Source organism: Entelurus aequoreus, linkage group LG08 (genome assembly GCF_033978785.1).
Source record: "Entelurus aequoreus isolate RoL-2023_Sb linkage group LG08, RoL_Eaeq_v1.1, whole genome shotgun sequence".
Classification (NCBI taxonomy): Eukaryota; Metazoa; Chordata; class Actinopteri; order Syngnathiformes; family Syngnathidae; genus Entelurus; species Entelurus aequoreus.
Genome location: NC_084738.1, coordinates 48,082,605 through 48,102,222, shown reverse-complemented (window position 1 = coordinate 48,102,222; position 19,618 = coordinate 48,082,605). Strand labels below are relative to the sequence as shown.

The 19,618-nt window shown below is 37.0% G+C and overlaps 1 protein-coding gene across 3 annotated transcripts in view; it reads right to left on the bottom strand.

Annotated features, from left to right (window-relative positions):
• Window positions 1-1,635: 1,635 nt before the first annotated feature.
• Window positions 1,636-19,618, bottom strand: part of si:ch211-57n23.4 (immunoglobulin superfamily DCC subclass member 3) — a 41,953-nt gene continuing 23,970 nt past the window's right edge. The window contains exons 7-14 of one of the 3 annotated variants that reach the window (XM_062056691.1): window positions 17,423-17,588; window positions 15,860-16,110; window positions 15,622-15,786; window positions 15,163-15,351; window positions 12,114-12,227; window positions 9,725-9,851; window positions 9,538-9,631; window positions 1,636-9,394 (exon numbers count right to left, since the gene is read on the bottom strand). In XM_062056691.1, the coding sequence (XP_061912675.1) occupies window positions 9,314-9,394; window positions 9,538-9,631; window positions 9,725-9,851; window positions 12,114-12,227; window positions 15,163-15,351; window positions 15,622-15,786; window positions 15,860-16,110; window positions 17,423-17,588 (1,187 nt within the window). In that variant the 3' untranslated portion in view covers window positions 1,636-9,313. The remainder of the gene's footprint in view (window positions 9,395-9,537; window positions 9,632-9,724; window positions 9,852-12,113; window positions 12,228-15,162; window positions 15,352-15,621; window positions 15,787-15,859; window positions 16,111-17,422; window positions 17,589-19,618) is intronic. The other 2 variants (XM_062056692.1, XM_062056693.1) reach the window with 2 other exon arrangements.

Below are 19,618 nucleotides of genomic sequence, written 5' to 3'. Positions count from 1 at the left end.
ATGTCAATAAAAGTACCATAGGTAAGTTCAGCAACGCTTTCGTAGCAACTACTATAAATCATAATAATCAAAAGTCAGAAATATGATTAAACCTATTAAAGGCCTACTAAAATGAATTTTTTTTATTTAAACGGGGATAGCAGATCCATTCTATGTGTCATACTTGATCATTTCGCGATATTGCCATATTTTTGCTGAAAGCATTTAGTTGAGAACATCGACGATAAAGTTTGCAACTTTTGGTCGCTGATAAAAAAAGCCTTGCCTGTACCGGAAGTAGCGTGACGTCGCAGGTTGAAGGGCTCCTCACATTTGGACCGAGAAAGCGACGATTACCCCATTAATTTGAGCAAGGATGAAAGATTTGTGGATGAGGTACGTGAGTGAAGGACTAGAGTGCAGTGTAGGACGTATCTTTTTTCGCTCCGACCGTAACTTAGGTACAAGGGATCATTGGATTCCACACTCTCTCCTTTTTCTATTGTGGATCACGGATTTGTATTTTAAACCACCTCGGATACTATATCCTCTTGAAAATGAGAGTCGAGAACGCGAAATGGACATTCACAGTGACTTTTATCTCCACAACAATACATCGGTGAAGCACTTTAGCTACGGAGCTAACGTGATAGCATCGTGCTTAAATTCAGATAGAAACAAAAGAAATAAGCCCCTGACTGGAAGGATAGACAGAAGATCAACAATACTACTATCAGGAGACACCGAACCAAACACTGGACCTGTAACCACACGGTTAATGCTGTGCCCCCTGTAGAAGCCTAGCAATGCTGTTGCTAACGACGCCATTGAAGCTAACTTAGCTACGGGACCTCGTCAGAGCTATGATAAAAACATTAGCGCTCCACCTACGCCAGCCCTCATCTGCTCATCAACACCCGTGCTCACTTGCGTTCCAGCGATCGACGGCGCGACGAAGGACTTCACCCAATCATCAATGCAGTCGGTGGCTAGCGGCGGCTAGCGTCGGATAGCGCGTCTGCTATCCAACTCAAAGTCCTCCTGGTTGTGTTGCTGCAGCCAGCCGCTAATACACCGATCCCACCTACAGCTTTCTTCTTTGCAGTCTCCATTGTTCATTAAAAAAATTGCAAAAGATTCACCAACACAGATGTCCAGAATACTGTGGAATTTTGCGATGAAAACAGAGCTGTTTGTATTGTGATACAATGTGTCCGAATACTTCCGCTTCAACCATCGACGTCACGAGCAAACGTCATCATATACAGACGTTTTCAACCGGAAGTTTCCCGGGAAATTTAAAATTGCACTTTATAAGTTAACCCGGCCGTATTGGCATGTGTTGCAATGTTAAGATTTCATCATTGATATATAAACTATCAGACTGCGTGGTCGGTAGTAGTGGGTTTCAGTAGGCCTTTAAAAAATAATAATTTGATAGCATTGAAATAGATGCACCCCGACTTAAACAAGTTGAAAAACTTATTAGGGTGTTACCATTTAGTGGTCAATTGTACGGAATATGTACTTCACAGTGCAACCTACTAATAAAAGTCTCAATCAATCAATCAATCAATCAATCAATGCAAACGTGCTTAAAGGTCAGAAAATGAGACAGAAGTTCATGAAAAATGCTTTTATTTGGTTTTTAGGCATGTTGGTGTGTGAGAAATAGAACGTTTCCAGCGATTTGCAGACAAAACAGACACCAAGCTTAGCAGATTCTTTTTAGGTATGACTTGTGGAATAGTGATTTAGAAAAAAGTTATACATAGTTATGTACTGTGTGTATATATATAGTGTCTTTGAATTGGGTCCTAACAAACATACAGCTTTAGATATATAAATAAATCAACAACATGAATATTTCAAGCAGCATGAATTGGTGAGATGTGAAACTTTGTGTTGGTTTCAAAATGAAGCTTGTCTGCTATGTTGCTCGCCACTGTGACTTTTAACAAGTTAAAGCTTATATCGAACAAAGAAGCACTTCTAGAACCATTAAAGCATTGTTTCTCCTCGGCTTTCTAATCACTAACAATTCTACTCGAAGCAAAAATATCACAGCCTTCAAATGTACACTCTGCACAACTTCAAAAAGAAATCATGGTAAAAAGTATCAAATCTAATCATCAACAGGAACAATTCAACATTTCTTTTGGCGACTTTTCCTGCAGATACAAGCGGCGCATCAAAAACGACACGCCACGAAAACATCCCGCATGTCACTTTTTTGGTATTGCGCGTGTTGAACTGCTGTCTAAGTGTTGGGATGTGTGAAAGGCAATCAAGGTTTAACACGGAATCGACTTTGAACACTCAGAAAAGCAAGAAGGTCAACTTGGAGGGAAAACAGCAGCTTGAAAAAAACTCACATTGAAGAAAGTCTGTCTGAAAATAACCTAGAAGTAGGGAAGGTACTCATATGGCCCCATTCCCGGGTGGATCTCGCGCGAGAGGAAGAGGCGGGTTAATCATTTTGCAATGCGGTCTGCTGGAAATGATGAAAAGCACCACTCTACATAGCAACTGACGCTGTGGTCCAAGTTGGAATTGCCGCAAAACACATTTGAAGTTATTCAACACTGCCATCTGGCGGCTAAAGCGGATAGTGCACGGCCTAAATTTGTTACGTTTTATGTTTCAGGTAAACCGCGGCGAATGGGGTTCATTATGATATTACAATTGTCATTATGTCAGACAATATTCACAGTGGTCAGGTGAGCCTTTTGAAGAAGATTGCAGATGACAGTCAAAATATGTCAAGTAAAAATAATAATGGATAAATAATAATAATAATAATAATAATAAAATAACAGAATAATGAATGTTGCCATGACCGACCTCACTTCACCGACTTTAGCATGAATTAAAACTTTGACTAGCCCGAAAAAATGTCACGTTGCGTTAACATTACTAGTCATAGTACCAGTCAGTGTTGTGGTACCTCGGTTTTCATATGCCCCGCTTTTTGTAAGATTCTGATTTTGATAAGTCTATGACAAACTTTTTCATACATCGTCTCGGTTACGGTACACACAAACTTTGCGCGTAACAAACTTGTCTGTTTAGCCGCGTATCATTCTGCTGTATCAGTCTTTTTCTACTTTTTTTTTTTTTAATTGAGTATGACAGCAAAATAATCTACCATGGGGCCAAAGAAAATTGCGAGTTCCAGCACTTTGATAAAGAAGTTGAGAAATACTGTTGAAATCAAGAATGTTGTAGCAAAATACAAAAGGTAGCGCTCCCCTTCTACTGCTCATCGCCATCTTTGCCGACAAGAGTTTTAAATAAAAGTAAAAGTGATGTTAAATGTTCATTTATAACAGGGTGTTTTCATTGAAGGCCACATCAGGGCCGTTTGCAGCAGTAAATATATATGAATATAAAGGTATTACTGTATAATTACACAAAAGCCTAGGTATTTCATTATTTTAACAGATTGGTAGCTTGTTTTTAAATCATACATTGTGTGACAAGCCAATATTTAGGTATTTATTTTTCCTAACTAAAATAATGTTTGGAATATCTTGTTGCATGTCCAGATAACACAGTTTAGAAGGCCGTACAGTTGATATTAAAAGATAAACTATAGTCATTAATAAATATGCTTTATTGATGCACATTTTTGCCAGACTCGATACAACGATGTAGCGGGCCATATCTGATTTGTACATTTCTTTCATCATTTCTACGTATTTTAAAATGTTTTCAGCAGGACAATACTATAATCTCTAAAATGTGTTTTGTGTTAATATTTTTGTGTGTCTGTTACAAATTAAATATATTTAAATTATTTATAGGAAAAAAAATGCTTGTTTTTTTGGCCCCCGAATTACTAACACAAAATGAGGTACCACTGTACTTTTATTGAACTATTTTGTTTTGTTAATCAACAAATGAAACGCTGTATAAAAGCACAGTAGTACTCCTGGATGACTTTATTGGTTCTGTGAAGCAGACAGTGCCTCAAAAAAACTCATATTGCCTAACAGCGTTCGCCTTTGAAATCAATTAAAATGTATTTAATCTGTGCTTAAAGACAGCACAATATTAACATGTGACATGTCTTTTATAAATAAAAATATTATTTCATACAATAAATATTTTATGAAAAACAATACAATAGACTGTACTACAAACAACTACAGTAGTTTTATGAAGAATTGTTATGTTAATATACAGCTTCTACTTATACGACATCGCCTTCCAGCAGCTTCTCCATATTTTCATGGATAAACAATCGCTATTTTATTAAATACAAATCTGATTCAGTATGGTGCAGGGTACACTCCAACTGCTTCAACAAGTTAGCTAGCTACACACTCGGCCATGTTTTTCATTAATGTTTCTTTAATTCAATGACTATCAATCCGCTTCTTCTTCTCAGCACTGTCCTTCACACTCACTTTCTTTGTTCCCATTGTTGGAAAAACATTTCGAAACGCTCTAGATATATCAGTCTATCGGTCGGACGTGTAGCCAGCTCGTATCAGAGCAACTCGTAAGCCATGTAGTCGTATATTTGAGGCAGCGCTGTATGCGGAGTCCTGCAGCATTAAAAAAAAACAGTAGAAGAATGAAAATAAATGCTCTTGAAAAGATTCAGAATCAGAGATAAATAAATGGACTTACTTATAATAATATAAGTATAAATAATAATTTTCGGGTAGTGTGAGTTTTGGAAAAAAACAGTTATTGTTCCAAAAATAATAACGCATCAAAATCAGTGTTGTTATGAATTATTGACCTATTGAAGGCTGTAATTACTTCATCTAAAGTATTACACTTTACACCTCATTTTTGCGAAGTATGTATTTTTTGTGCTTTTTTTCCATTATAAAAAATTGTGTTTATTTTATTTTTTTACATAAAAGAGCATAAAACATTAAAAAAACCATTACCGATATATTAAAACTTTATATCTATGAATAGGTCTAAAGCTGTTGAAGAATTTAAAGTGTTGATAGTTTAAAAACAAATATATCACTTATAACAATTTTTTGAGAGCATTGGTTTTTCGTCAGTTAGGGGGTTTAACATAGTTTTTTAATTGAGCTGACTCAAGGGTTTGATTAAACCTCTTCCTTGTTTTTAATGAATACTTAGGCTGACTATGCTACTGTATTTTAATGTTAGTCATTATGGTGCTTAGAGAGCCAAGTGTTTTCTGAGGTGGTACGTTAGAGTATTTTTAAACCTGCATGATCAAATGTGCCTGCATGTCATTAAACTGCATAATAAAGACGCACACACACTTCCTGTCAATGTGAGTTTGCTCAAGTTTCTCTGCTGTTATTCACACTTAATATCTGACATGCACACACACACACACACACACACACACACACACACACACACACACACACACACACACACACACACACACACACACACACACACACACACACACACACACACACACACACACACACACACACACACACACACACGTGCATGCGCATGTGTTTTGGTCAGTGAGGACGTGTAAAGGCTATATTCTTCAAAACGTAGAACTATTTGGTTACATATTTCTTCAACATATCAAAATATTTGCCAAGAAACGTCCACTACTTGGACACAAAAGAAGTATTTCTTAAAGCAGGGGGTGTCCAGGGTGTTTCCAGCCAGGGGCGGCCACATTTTCTATGTTAAAGATGCTCAAAACAATCCAAAAAAGATTGGTTAAAGGCAGTATTTGCCACATTCCAACAAATCAGTGCCATTTGCATGCCCAATAAATAGTATGCATATTGTAAAACACCTTATTTACTAAGAAAATGTGTCTTTGAACACTGGAAAAGCAGCATTTGCTGTCCTAAAAATAGATTTTGAATTGTTTAAATCCTTCATAAATGTTTGTGGTCCTTCCTATCACCACTATACTTTTATTCAAATTTTCCTTAAGAAATATAAAAAATGACACTTTGGTGGTGTGTCTGGAATTTCACTCAGTTCTGTTACTCTACCACACGACCCCTCGTGTGGTAGGGTAGCATGGTCTACAACAATGATTCTGTTACCCACATATGCGGTCCTCTCCAAGGTTTCTCATAGTCATTCACATTGACGTCCCACTGGGGTGAGTTTTCCTTGCCCGTATGTGGGCTCTGTACCGAGGATGTCGTTGTGGCTTGTACAGCCCTTTGAGACACTTGTGATTTAGGGCTATATAAATAAACATTGATTGATTGATTGATTGAAACTATGGTGCAGGCTCTATCTAGTGGTACGCCAAAGAATACCTAACTAAATATTCAAACACAGTGTCACTGTTCAAACTGTGAGCACTGTTGTAGTGGCTAAAATATTACTTTAACTTGCTAAATAAAAACTGTGCCTTTTTTTTAATGACTACTTAGACCTAATATGCTACTGTATCTTATTGTTGGTCATTATGGTGGTACTTGGAGAGATACGTTTAAGAACCACTGGGCTACAGGAAGTCGCATGATTCACATTTTCTGTAGGCCATATGAAGAACAAAAGTGAGCTCAGTCCTGTTACCTAAACAATTGTTTAATGTTATTAGTTTTTAAATACGGTAGTTTGTTGAGTTGCTGCAATGTGTTTAGTGTCAACATGCTACTATCATAAATGTAATCAGAATCAGAATCAGAAATACTTTAATAATCTGTGGTTACAGTTCACGTATTTGCTACTTATCTTAAAAACACACTATTGTTACTTTAGTACTGTTACCTAAAATATTTTTCATTATTTTGTGAAGTCACTGTAATGTGCTTTGTGTCAACATTCTATTAGCAAAAATGTAATGTGGCTATAATTCATGTATTTGCTAATGTAATGTGGCTATAATTCATGTATTTGCTAAAGATTCCAAAAACCACTACTCTCAGTAGTGATTCTGATATTATTTCTTGATGATATTTTAAAATATATTATTTTTTGAGTCACTGTAATGTGCTTATGTCAACAACTTATTAGTATAAATAGTATGTGGCTATATTTAATCTATTTACTACCTATGCTAAAAAACAACAACAACAAAAACTCACTTCTGTTACGTTCCATCATGTTACCTAAATTATTTTTAATGTCATTTTTACATACATTATACTGGTGAGTCACTGTAATGTGCTTGGTGTCAACATGCTATTAGCATAAATGTCATGTTTTTTTTTACTATATATATATATTAGGGCTGTGAATCTTTGGGTGTCCCACGATTCGATTCAATATCGATTCTTGGGGTCACGATTCGATTCAAAATAGATTTTTTTTTCAATTCAACACGATTTTCAAATCAAAAACGATATTTTCCCGATTCAAAACGATTCTCTATTCATTCAATACATAGGATTTCAGCAGGTCTGCTGACATGCAAGCAGAGTAGTAGATTTTTGTAAAAAAACTTTTATAATTGTAAAGGACAATGTTTTATCAACTGATTGCAATAATGTAAATTTGTTTTAACTATTCAATAAACCAAAAATATGACTTATTTTATCTTTGTGAAAATATTGGACAGTGTGTTGTCAAGCTTATGAGATGCGATGCAAGTGTAAGCCACTGTGACACTATTGTTCATTTTTTATTTATTTTATAAATGTCTAATGATAATGACAATGAGGGATTTTTAATCACTGCTATGTTGAAATTGTAACTAATATCGATGCTGTTGTTGATAATATTCATTTTTGTTTCACTACTTTTGGTTTGTTTTGTGTAGTGTTTGTGTCTCCTCTCAATTGCTCTGTTTATTGAGTTTGGCTGGGTCAGGTCTGGTTTTGGAATTGGATTGCATTGTTATGGTATTGCTGTGTATTGTTTTGTTGGATTGATTAACTTAAAAATATATATATATACACTATAAATATATATATATATTTTTTTTAATAAATAAATTTAAAAAAAAAAAAAATCGATTTTTAAAAAATGAGAATTGATTCTGAATCGCACGTGAGAATCGCGATTCGAATTCGAATCGATTTTTTCCCACACCCCTAATATATATGTATATGTTTGTACCTTTTTGTATTTAAAACTCACTCCTGTTACTTCCAATCACGTTACTCAAATGAGTCATCTTCACTTAGGAACCTCGTGTAAAATGAAAAAAAATATTACCTGTGATGGACCAATACGCATTTTGAGTAGTTCAATATGTGAATAATCAAAATTGAAGTTGGAAGAAGGACACAGATGTAAGTTTAGTTCAAGCAAAGTGCACTGATTGGCTGGAATGTGTCCCATACTAAACACATGTGCTGTGTTTTGGTGACAGAGCAAATGAGTGTAATATATTTCATGAATAAAAATAACAACAAATCCAACAAAGGACACCCCTGCTTCCTGTATGGACATAAACGTTTGACATTTTCATTTGGTCACTCTTAAAGTTTGTAAAAAAAAGTTGAAAATGAATATCAAACAAATACTATAAAAAATTCTGAGCTAGCTTTTTTTTTTGGCTTGAGTTCAGTTAAAGCAATCTTGGCGACGCCTTTCAACCAGGAAGTAGTCTCTCAACAGGAGGAAACCAAGGAAAACCATTAAAAGGATCTTTGGGTGTCATTTAGCTTGGTTTTCCTTCTCTGTGCGTTCGGGCGTCTTACCTTAACGACTTCTTCAGATGCCAATCCGGCGCCATCGAGGCTTCCGGGTGACACGATTTGGTGTGTGGAGAGTGAAAGTGTGGTTTTGATGACTCATTTGGTCGCAAAAGTTCAGTAGATGGACGAGGTCAGGCGCCATCTCTCCATGCTGGTCCACCCGGTGAACCCTCTCTGGCAGCTGGCACGGCACGGCGGCACTGGTCAAAGAAGCGAAGGGGAAAAGAGTTTCCAATATGGCGGAGGGTCTCCGCCAATGTGAGGTAGCGTTCTTTGGAGCAGCTTTGAGACGACGGCGTACATGGAAGGAGCGTCACGACTCATCACGAAGGCCACTTTGTTCTTCCCCTCACTATTGAGGAGGAAGCCAAGGCAAGGTGAAGAGCTCCCACTCGTCTAATATTTGGCTTAAAGGCGTGTCAGCGCGGCAGCAGGCGAGATCTGAGGCGTATATAAAACATTTTGGTTATTGATCAGACTCCCAGCAAGCGCTCTGACACGGCACATTTGTGGCGTAGACGCTCTTAAAGGCTTTTTCAACACGCTTCTGCTCGTGGGCATGGGCGATAAAGGCAAACTTGCTTTGGTTTGAGGGCGGGGCACTAGTCCTGGGGGGTCATGTCAGGAATGAGGTGTGCAGTGGAACCAGTTTGAATCGGTCCACATCTAATTTAAAGAACCTGAGTCAAACGGATGGGTGTTGGCGGGGAAGGTGGAGGGATGTGGAGGGGGAGAGAGAGAGTCATTGACCAGTGCTAGCCGCTGCCCGTGCCAGGAAGACTCGACGGGTGTTCCTCAATGACCACCTGGCATTGCGCTGGACTAACAGCCACCTGCTGACAGGAAGTAACGCACAGCAGAAAGGGGAAGAAAATAAATGATCTCATCCTGCTAGAAAATCGAGTGTCAAGAATATGAAGCATCATAGAGTATTACACCAATGATATATTGCCCACAAACACTTGTTTTCTTCAACTACCTGAGGGACTGTGACCTCTTTATGGACGCCATTGTGTCCTGTGTTGTCCCTCGGTACTGACCAGCTGTCCTGAGTCCCTTTGTTGCAAAACAAACTGGGGAAAAAGAGATGTGCAGTACAAAAGATACTTTATTGCAAACACTGTATCACGACAAATACACAACGACGCTGAATGATTGGCGCTTACCTGCGACGATACCCGAACATGAGGAAGATGACACAGAAGATGATGCAGGCCGTGCCAATATGGATGCCAATGACAACGCTGCCCAGCGACGCTTCTCCTTCCCTGCACTCACACAGCGTCTTGTCCCCTGGAACGACATTTGACAGTAAATATTAATATAAATCCGAGATGTCCGATAATGGCTTTTTTGCCGATATCCAATATTCCGATATTGTCCAACTCTTAATTACCGATACCGATATCAACCGATACCGATATATACAGTCGTGGAATTAACACATTATTATGCCTAATTTTGTTGTGATGCCCCGCTGGATGCATTAAACAATGTAACAAGGGTTTCCAAAATAAATCAACTCAAGTTGTGGAAAAAAATGCCAACATGGCACTGCCATATTTATGATTGAAGTCACAAAGTGCATTATCTTTTTTAACATGCCTCAAAACAGCAGCTTGGAATTTGGGACATGCTCTCCTCGAGAGAGCATGAGGAGGTTGAGGTGGGCGGGTTGGGGGGGAGGGGTTGTATATTGTAGCGTCCCGGAAGAGTTAGTGCTGCAAGGGGTTCTGGGTATTTGTTCTGTTGTGTTTATGTTGTGTTACGGTGCGGATGTTCTCCTGAAATGTGTTTGTCATTCTTGTTTGGTGTGGGTTCACAGTGTGGCGCATATTTGTAACAGTGTTAAAGTTGTTTATACGTCCACCCTCAGTGTGACCTGTATGGCTGTTGACCAAGTATGAATTGCATTCACTTGTGTGTGTGAAAAGCCGTAGATATTATGTGATTGGGCCAGCACGCAAAGGCAGTGCCTTTAAGGTTTATTGCCGCTCTGTACTTCTCCCTACGTCCGTGTACACAGCGGCGTTTTAAAAAGTAATACATTTTACAATTTGAAACCAATACCGATAATTTTGAAACGGATACCGATAATTTCCGATATTACATTTTAAAGCATTTATCGGCCGATAATATCGGCAGTCTGATATTATCGGACATCTCTAATATAAATATTATAAATATGTCCTTCCCTGCACTTACACATAAATATAAATCCACTCATCCCATTTTAAATATTTTTTCATAATCGCTTATACATTTGCCTCTGAACATTTTTTCAAAATACGCCTAAATCTGCACTGATGCAGGAAAATAAACAGTATCCTACTGGGACTCTAGACCATCGCCTGAGACCTGAAAGTGCCTCGAGGTCATGTGATGGGAACCCAGCGATAAAACAACGAATTGAAAAATAAAATCAGTTTCTTTGCTGAGTAACTAATTACTCTAACAATGAGGTAACTGAGTTACTAACTCAATCAATTTTTGAGAGAAGTAATTTGTTACTGTAACTAATTACTTTTTTTTAGGTAAGATGACCAACACTGATTATAGTAAATATTATAAATATGTCCTTCCTTGCATTTAACAGAGTCTTCTCGTCTGTAACATTTCCTAGTAAATATTTATGAAATATTTTGATTAATATGTACTTCCCTTCACATATACATATTCTTCTCTTCTGAGTATATTATAGTTAAATTAATTCCTGCATTCACACAGTGTCTTCTCTCCTGTAACATTTTACATGAAATATTAAATTAAATATGAATATCATAACTTTGTCACACAGAGCCTTCCCTTCTAAACATTTTACACAAAAAATTACATTGATCATTGTAAATATGTCCTTCCCTACACTCACACAGCATCCTCTCTCCTGTGACAAAATGTTTGCACTAAATATTATACTAAATATTATAAATATGTATTTCCCTACTCACACACAGCGTCTTCTCGCCTGTAACAACATTTTATAGTAAATATTTACAATACTAAACTTCCCTCTCGGTGTACAGCTTTGGGGGTAGGATGGTGGCTTACGAATATTGACCAACAACCAAGCCAACTGTAATGCAATTGCTCCTCCACATTTAAATTTCTTTAACTTTTTTTCAAAATGAAAACAAAGAGGCAATAAAACATGATGCCGCTTCCTTTTGGTAGAAAACAGCTGGTCGTCGATCAATCAAAGCATGAGCAGCCCTTTAGTTGCAGAGGAAGATGGGGCGATGTAAACCAACAGTGCCATCAAGTGGCCAATTGTTGAAAAGACAATTTATAAATTTTTCTTGAGGCGGTAAAAACATGTTTTTTTGTAATGGTACACATTATTTGTAGTTAGTAAATCGTAAGTGCCATTTAATTATTTTCTTAGAAAATTAACGATCAATTTATCATAAGTAGGGCTGTAAAACCAATAAAATGCTCAATCAAATCACATAATTGTTGTGGATTCATTATGATGAATCATGATTAAACATCATGGATTTTTTTGTCTATAATAATTGTGTTTCATTTTTGCTTGTGATGTGTGATGCGGCCACTCACTGGTATTTTGGGCACTGGTGATTTTATCTGCCAGGGACACTAGTCTCTTGGAGCAGTCACTCTCCCCGTTTCCATTGTAGGCCACCAGTTTGACTTCATACACTGCACCTGCTTCTGGAAGACACACAAAACAACACACGTACACTTGATGCAACATGTATAAAACTACATATGTGCATATCATGCGAAATGTGCAAAACTACACATGTACACAGGGCACAGCATGTACAAAACTACACATGTACACATGATGCAACAAGTACAAAACTACACACATGCACATGATGCAACGTGTAAAAAACTACACCTATACACACGTGATGCAACAAGTACAAAACAACACATGCATATGATGCAACAAGTACAAAACTCCACACGCACACATGATGCAACATGTACAAACTACACACGTACACAGTAGTACCTCAGTTTTCATATGCCGCATTTTGCCTAAAATTAGTTTTTTGATGAACATTTTCACAAAAAAGATTGCCCTCGTTTTTATATACTTGTATTACGCCCAAAAACAAACTAGTCCCTTTGTACACGTGTCATTCTCCAATTTAGTCCAAAAAAAAGAATCCACACGATGCTGACTGTCTGTGCTTTTTTATTGAGTATGACTGCAAAATACGGTAATCCACCATGGGGCCAAAAAAGGTTGTGAGTTCCAGCCCTTTGATAAGGAAGGTGAGAAACACTATTGAAGTCCAGAAATAACTCGTAACAAAGTACGACGGTGCCTCTTTCCTACCCCCACTTTCTCTACTCACTTTGCCATCAAGAGTCTTCAATAAAGATAAAAGTGATGATAATTGTTCATTCATATGTACCGTATTTTTCGGAGTATAAGTCGCACCGGCCGAAAATGCATAATAAAGAAGGAAAAAAACAGACATAAGTCGCATTTTTTGGGGACATTTATTTGATAAAACCCAACACCAAGAATAGACATTTGAAAGGCAATTTAAAAAAAAAAATACTAGTGAACAACAGGCTGAATAAGTGTACGTTATATGACGCATAAATAACCAACTGAGAACGTGCCTGGTATGTTAACGTAACATATTATGGTAAGAGCCATTCAAATAACTATAACATATAGAACATGCTATACGTTTACCAAACAATCTGTCACTCCTAATCGCTAAATCCCATGAAATCTTATACGTCTAGTCTCTTACGTGAACGAGCTAAATAATATTATTTGATATTTCACGGTAATGTGTTAATAATTTCACACATAAGTCGCTCCTGAGTATAAATCGCACCCCTGGCCAAACTAAAAAAAAAACTGCGACTTATAGTCCGAAAAATACGGTAGTATACCTTGTTTTCTACATGTAAAACTATAAGCATTCTCTATTTAATGTGTTTTGTCTTCATATTGATGAGTGTATCATTGTTTCTTATATGAAAACAGAGGCACCACTGTATATGTTGGGGCATCCTAATACAACTTTTTCACTTCTGATACGATTCGGATATTGCAGCCTCGAGTATTGGCCAGTGTCGATATTGATCCGATATCAGCAGCAATCGTACATATTTCTAGTATTTTGTAGTGTACAATGTTAAAGAAGGTTTGAGAGAGAACCATGAAAAACACTAATGTATTTGTTATCAACTTTTTGCATGGATTTATGCTGTCTTTAAGTAAAAGTGAAGCGGTAATTGGGTTTTTGGCTACAGCTAGTGGCCACAATAATTAAATTAAGTTAAACTCATGACGGAGTAAGTTGAATAATGAGGACATGTTTTGTACTTGGTACTTTCTAATAGACTTTGTATCTGTTAATAATGTGCAAGTATTATTATTTAATACTTGTTCATACTGTATAGACAAATGTGGTGTTTTAGACTGTAATATGATTTCAATTAAGGACACTTATTACTACGTATGTTTAGCTTGTGTCCTAGTGTGTGCTTGGCTGTGTTGTAACTGCTAGTTCCTAGTACCATATAGCCTACCCTGTTTACCTTTTATAAATCACTTCACTGAAATACAAGACAAGGCCAACCATGTGTGCTTATTGGGGGACACTTAGCTTACAGCTGCACAATTTGTTAAATTTTGGCAGCTATGATTAAATTAGGATGATTGCCAGTGATATTAACAATTAAAAAGCAGGTTCAGCTGCATACCAACTTAAGTACTTTCACATATATTACATATTTATTTAAAAAATGCATAACGTTTCTCATTAGTGGTCGCCGCAGAGAGTTAATGGCATGAAAGGTTTTAGTTTAGTTCCACCATGAACATGCAGCAGAACACAACCAGAACCCTTATACCACCAGGAATTATTTGGAGTAATTCGTTATTAAAGACATTTTAGTGTTATGATGTATGTACATTGTTTATTTATATTTCTCACATTATATGGAAATTATAGTTGCATACAGTAACCAAAACTACTGTAAATATAAATCATTAAAATATTGGGTCATGGAGGGGATACAGTAGATGCAGTAACTAATGAGTACGGTATAAAAAAAATGCTGTGTATATTTGTAATACAGTCGTCCCTCGTTTATTGCTGTTAATTACTTTCAGACATGATAGAATTTCCACAAACTAGGAATCCTAAATCAAATATTTTCATAGCAAGAGCATAAAAAACTTGTTTATGTTTTTCCACATTATGAGAGCCCTATTGACATGAAATAACACCCTTTAGTCAACTCTAAACTCTTTAATCCAATATAGTAATGCTGACTGAGGCTGAGCCATGATGCTGAACAGCATGTTCTGATTGGTTTAGTCTAGTGTAGTGGCCATTACGGCTGTAGTATTGATATTTCTAGTTTATTTAGCCATTTTTAAGCTTGTTATGCTTAATTTAAGAAGATACAATTGTAAAGTGTGCTTTAAAAAATTCAAACTATACAGTAATATATTGATATATACATAAATATATGTTAACAAAATTAAATCCACGACAGGGTGAAACTGCAATATTTGAAGCTGGATGTGGAGAGGTACAATTGCACTGTGCTTTGTACTACATTTAAGTGTACACAGAAGAATCATTTAGGATAAACTCACCCAGGTTAGCGATGGTGTGGGCGTTGACGTGGCAGGGCAGCTGGATTGGCCCCTGGAAGTCGCCATTGGGGACCCTGCGGTAAGACAGCCTGAAGCCCTCAGCCTTTCCCGCCTTGCTGGGCAGCTCCCAAAGCACCTGCACAGCGCTGGAATTCATCACCTTGGTGAAAAAGGTGGGCATGGTAGGAACTGGGTGGGAAAGACACAGAAGGTAAGAAAAATACTGTAGCAGCTGAGATGCTAGTAGCAATAAAAGAGGAGTACTTAAAATAAAGAAGAACATTCCTTTAACATGTATATATGTTTAATTCTAAATATGAACAAAGAATGTGTGTGTGGTACTATGTTATGCGCCATAAAATAACTTAAACTTGACTAGTTTATTTTTCTGGTGAATGCAATCAATATAACACAAGTAAAAATTCATTTAGAATTGAACTGGGACCAAATGTTCTTTACCGCCCCCTAGTGTTGTGGCCACCACAGTTAGGGACTGCTGGCTGGCTCCGAGGGGCGAGTAGGCTTTCAAGTAGAGGGAGTAGGTTGTGGCTGGCTCCAGGTTGTTTACATCGTGCTGGAAGGCACCTTTGCTGATGGCTTCCTGCAGCTCCAGAGTGTCAGGCTCTACAGAAGCACCGAACATTACATTTTCAGTGAAATATTATTCAAGTGTGATGTATCTTGTGTTGCCGCTCACCTCCTATCTTGCGGATGTGTAGCACATAGCCGATAATCCCGTCAGTGACTTCTGCAGGGGGTTGGCGCCATGAGATCTGCAGAGCACTGGCGGACAGCACGCTGGCGGTGAGTCCCTCAGGGGTGTCAGGGAGGTCTTTGGCCTGCGCCACAGCAAGTCGGGCGCTGGCCTGGTTTGTGCCGGCGCTGTTCTCGGCAATGCACTGGTAGATGGCCTCATCCTCGGAGCTGATACGAGTCAGAGCCAGAGTACTGCGTGGATCAAACACAAACCTGATTAGGTTACACACATAACATAACACTCTTAACACCATGCAGACACCGGACCTCAGTGGCTGCCATTTTTTGTTGTTGTGGCCCACTCCACTATGAGAAGCACTGTGTAGAATGTAGATAGTGATACAGTGTAGGGATGGGTATTGTTAACATTCTAACTGATACTAGTACCTAATCGGTACTTTTAAAACAATGCCGGGACCTAAATGGTAAAAATGCACATTTTTGTAAAAAAAAACAACAATTATGCTTTTTCATATTTATGGAATTTTGTGACATTAAAGTTGAACAGACTCGTAATTTAATTTCTTCAGTTATATAAATTAAATGACAACTAAGTAACGTATTCAACAACAAAAAAATCGTCATCATCATTGCAGCAATTCACAACAGAAGATGTGCAAAAAACTACTTACGGTACTTGCCTGTGTTGTAACGTTTGGTACTCATAATTCCAAGGGTTTGTGAATGCACCTTGGTCTCAGTAACCGTCTTTGGTGCCTAATTAAGAAGTGTTTTTGTGGCTACTAGCTAGCAGTGTTACGAGTTACGTGTTCGGGTGTTAAGTGTTATGTTTAAAAAGACTCTGTGTGCTTCTGTCGAGACGCCACATTACTTACAAGTCATTACTTGTATAATATCCCCTCCAAGTACTGAGTCTGCATTCATTTAGGACCGAAATAATTCACCGATTGTCCGGCATTGCTGTCTAATTTTCCTAGCTTGTTTTCCACTAATTCATCAAAGAAATATAGTAAGATCATTTAATTGTAATATTTTACACCTTATTAAAGCATTACAACTGTTAAATGTATTGAAAATTTGCTTTAATGACAAAACATTACCAGTTAGCTTACCTGACAAGCCTTCATTTAGGGGAGGCTATATCCTGGGCTATAGTAACATGACAACCACTCCAAGATGATTAATATTCCTCACTAAGTGACTTAATGAGTGAAAGTAAAGCACTACGCTGTATTAACACTTAAAAGTGTTGCTAACACATCTCACTGTGGCTTCTTTAATCTGACACAATATGTTAGTGCTACACATGACCCCACATTAGTGCAGTTTGTACTAAACCTTCTCCTTAAAGGTCTTAATAACTGTGAGAAATAAATGCAATATAACCGCAACATTGCCACATTGCCACACAGGAAGTGGAATGTATCGTAGTCAGTTTTGTGTTAAAGCAGCACAGTGCTGCAATCATGTGGTATTTCATGTGATAATTCAAAAGGCGTGTCCTGCGTAGTAAATAATATAAACATGTCATTATGTTTTCTACCTGTTGTTATTGGTCAACTTGATGTTGTGTCCAGGCATTAAAACCTTGCCATTTTTCAGCCAGATGAGGTGAGGCTCTGGGACTCCTTGTGCCACGCAGGTGAACACAGCACTGCCCCCTGCTGGCTTGGAGACAGACTGCGGCCACTGCAGGAACTCAGGAGGGGCTAAGGATGCACAAGCACAGAAAATGAGTTTTTCCATTTTTCTTTCCAAATTGCTTTTAATGTGTGAAATGAAACCAATTTTAATTTAAAACCACTTAAAAGGTCAGGTCAAGAATGCACAGCTATTAAAATATACACCATATAAGGGAGTCCCTTCAAGTCTGGACGCGGACAAAAATGCAAGTTAAACAATTATGAAAAAAAAGTTTATAACATATATATTTTAACTTGTAAATTGTAATATATTTGTATTTATAATATAATGCATCATCCTGAATTTCCCCAAGGGGATTAATAAAGTATCTATCCATCTGTTTTTATTTTTGTTTTTTTAATATTTATTTGTATTGAGCATATTTATCAAAATATGTACATTAATTTAAAATACTAAATCCTTTTTTTATATTTCAGAATATTGTAGAAAACTACATGGTTTCACCAAAGTCTGGACACTTGCAAAAATGGATATTATGTTTAATCATTCAAATACAATTCTATTATAATATTTTTTTTAAAATCATAATAAAAATAAACAGTACAATATACAATAAATCTATTTTGTATTTCAATGTGATATTTTTTATATTAATATATTAATATATATATATATATATATATATATATATATATATATATATATATATACATATATACACACACACACACACACACACACACACACACACACACACACACACACACACACACACACACACACACACACACACACACACACACACACACACACACACACACACACACAATTATATACCTGTACATATTGATGGGTCAAATGCAGAGAATAATTTCGCAACACCTAGTGTGTGTGTGACAATCATTGGTACTTTAATATATATAGTACATAGTGGTTAGAGTGTCCGCCCTGAGATCGGTAGGTTGTGAGTTCAAACCCCGGCCGAGTCATACCAAAGACTATAAAAAATGGGACCCATTACCTCCCTGCTTGGCACTCAGCATCAAGGGTTGGAATTGGGGGTTAAATCACCAAAAATGATTCACGGGCGCGGCACCGCTGCTGCCCACTGCTCCCCTCACCTCCCAGGGGGTGAACAAGGGGATGGGTCAAATGCAGAGGGCAGATTTCACCACACCTAGTGTGTGTGTGACAATCATTGGTACTTTAACTTTAACATATACTTGTACTTATTAATAAAAATATTTAATAGTGACTATTATTATTCATTTAAATAATTATTATACAATAACTTTTTCGTATAATGTATGTATGTGTATATTATTATTATTATTATGTCCCAACTTGCACCAGCAACATGTCCTTTCCAGGATGTCCCTAAAGTCTGGATACCTTGGCAAAAATACATAGTGTACAATTATTTAAAAAAAATAAAAACATTTTTTACATATTATTAATAAATAGTAGAAGTACATATTTTCTTATTTTTATTCAATTGATTAAATTAAATATGTATTTAATTTATGTTAAGGATATTTGTCTTTATATTTTATATTTTTATAACTATGTAATTGTCATTATTTCATGAAATATAACGATTTTGTGTGTGTGTGTGTGTGTGTGTGTGTGTGTGTGTGTGTGTGTGTGTGTGTGGGTGGGTGTGGGTGGGTGTAAGTGTGTGTGGTCATTGTGTGAAGAGCTGTCCACCCATTCATCTTTCCAAATGTTCCAACCGCATGCTGGAAATGGTCAAGCGTGCTCAGCTGACTTATCGTCAATGTATTGATCGGTGATTGTGTTGACCTTGGGTTTTAGTATACAGTTTACTACCTACTCCTTTGTGTGTCCATCCATCTATCATCTATCCATGTATGTATGTCTATGTGTAGGTGCAGGCACTGGTAGGGAATGTGTAGTGGTAGTAGTTTCGTAAATAAGAGTAATAAAAGGAATAAGAAAGTATAGATATTGTTAGTGAATGTGTTGTATTTAAAGTTGTATTAACAGAAATTATAGTAATGCTCGTAGTTAGTACTATTGATAATAGTAACATTGTTAGTGAACGTGTCTTTGACAGTGTTGTTGTATGTATAAT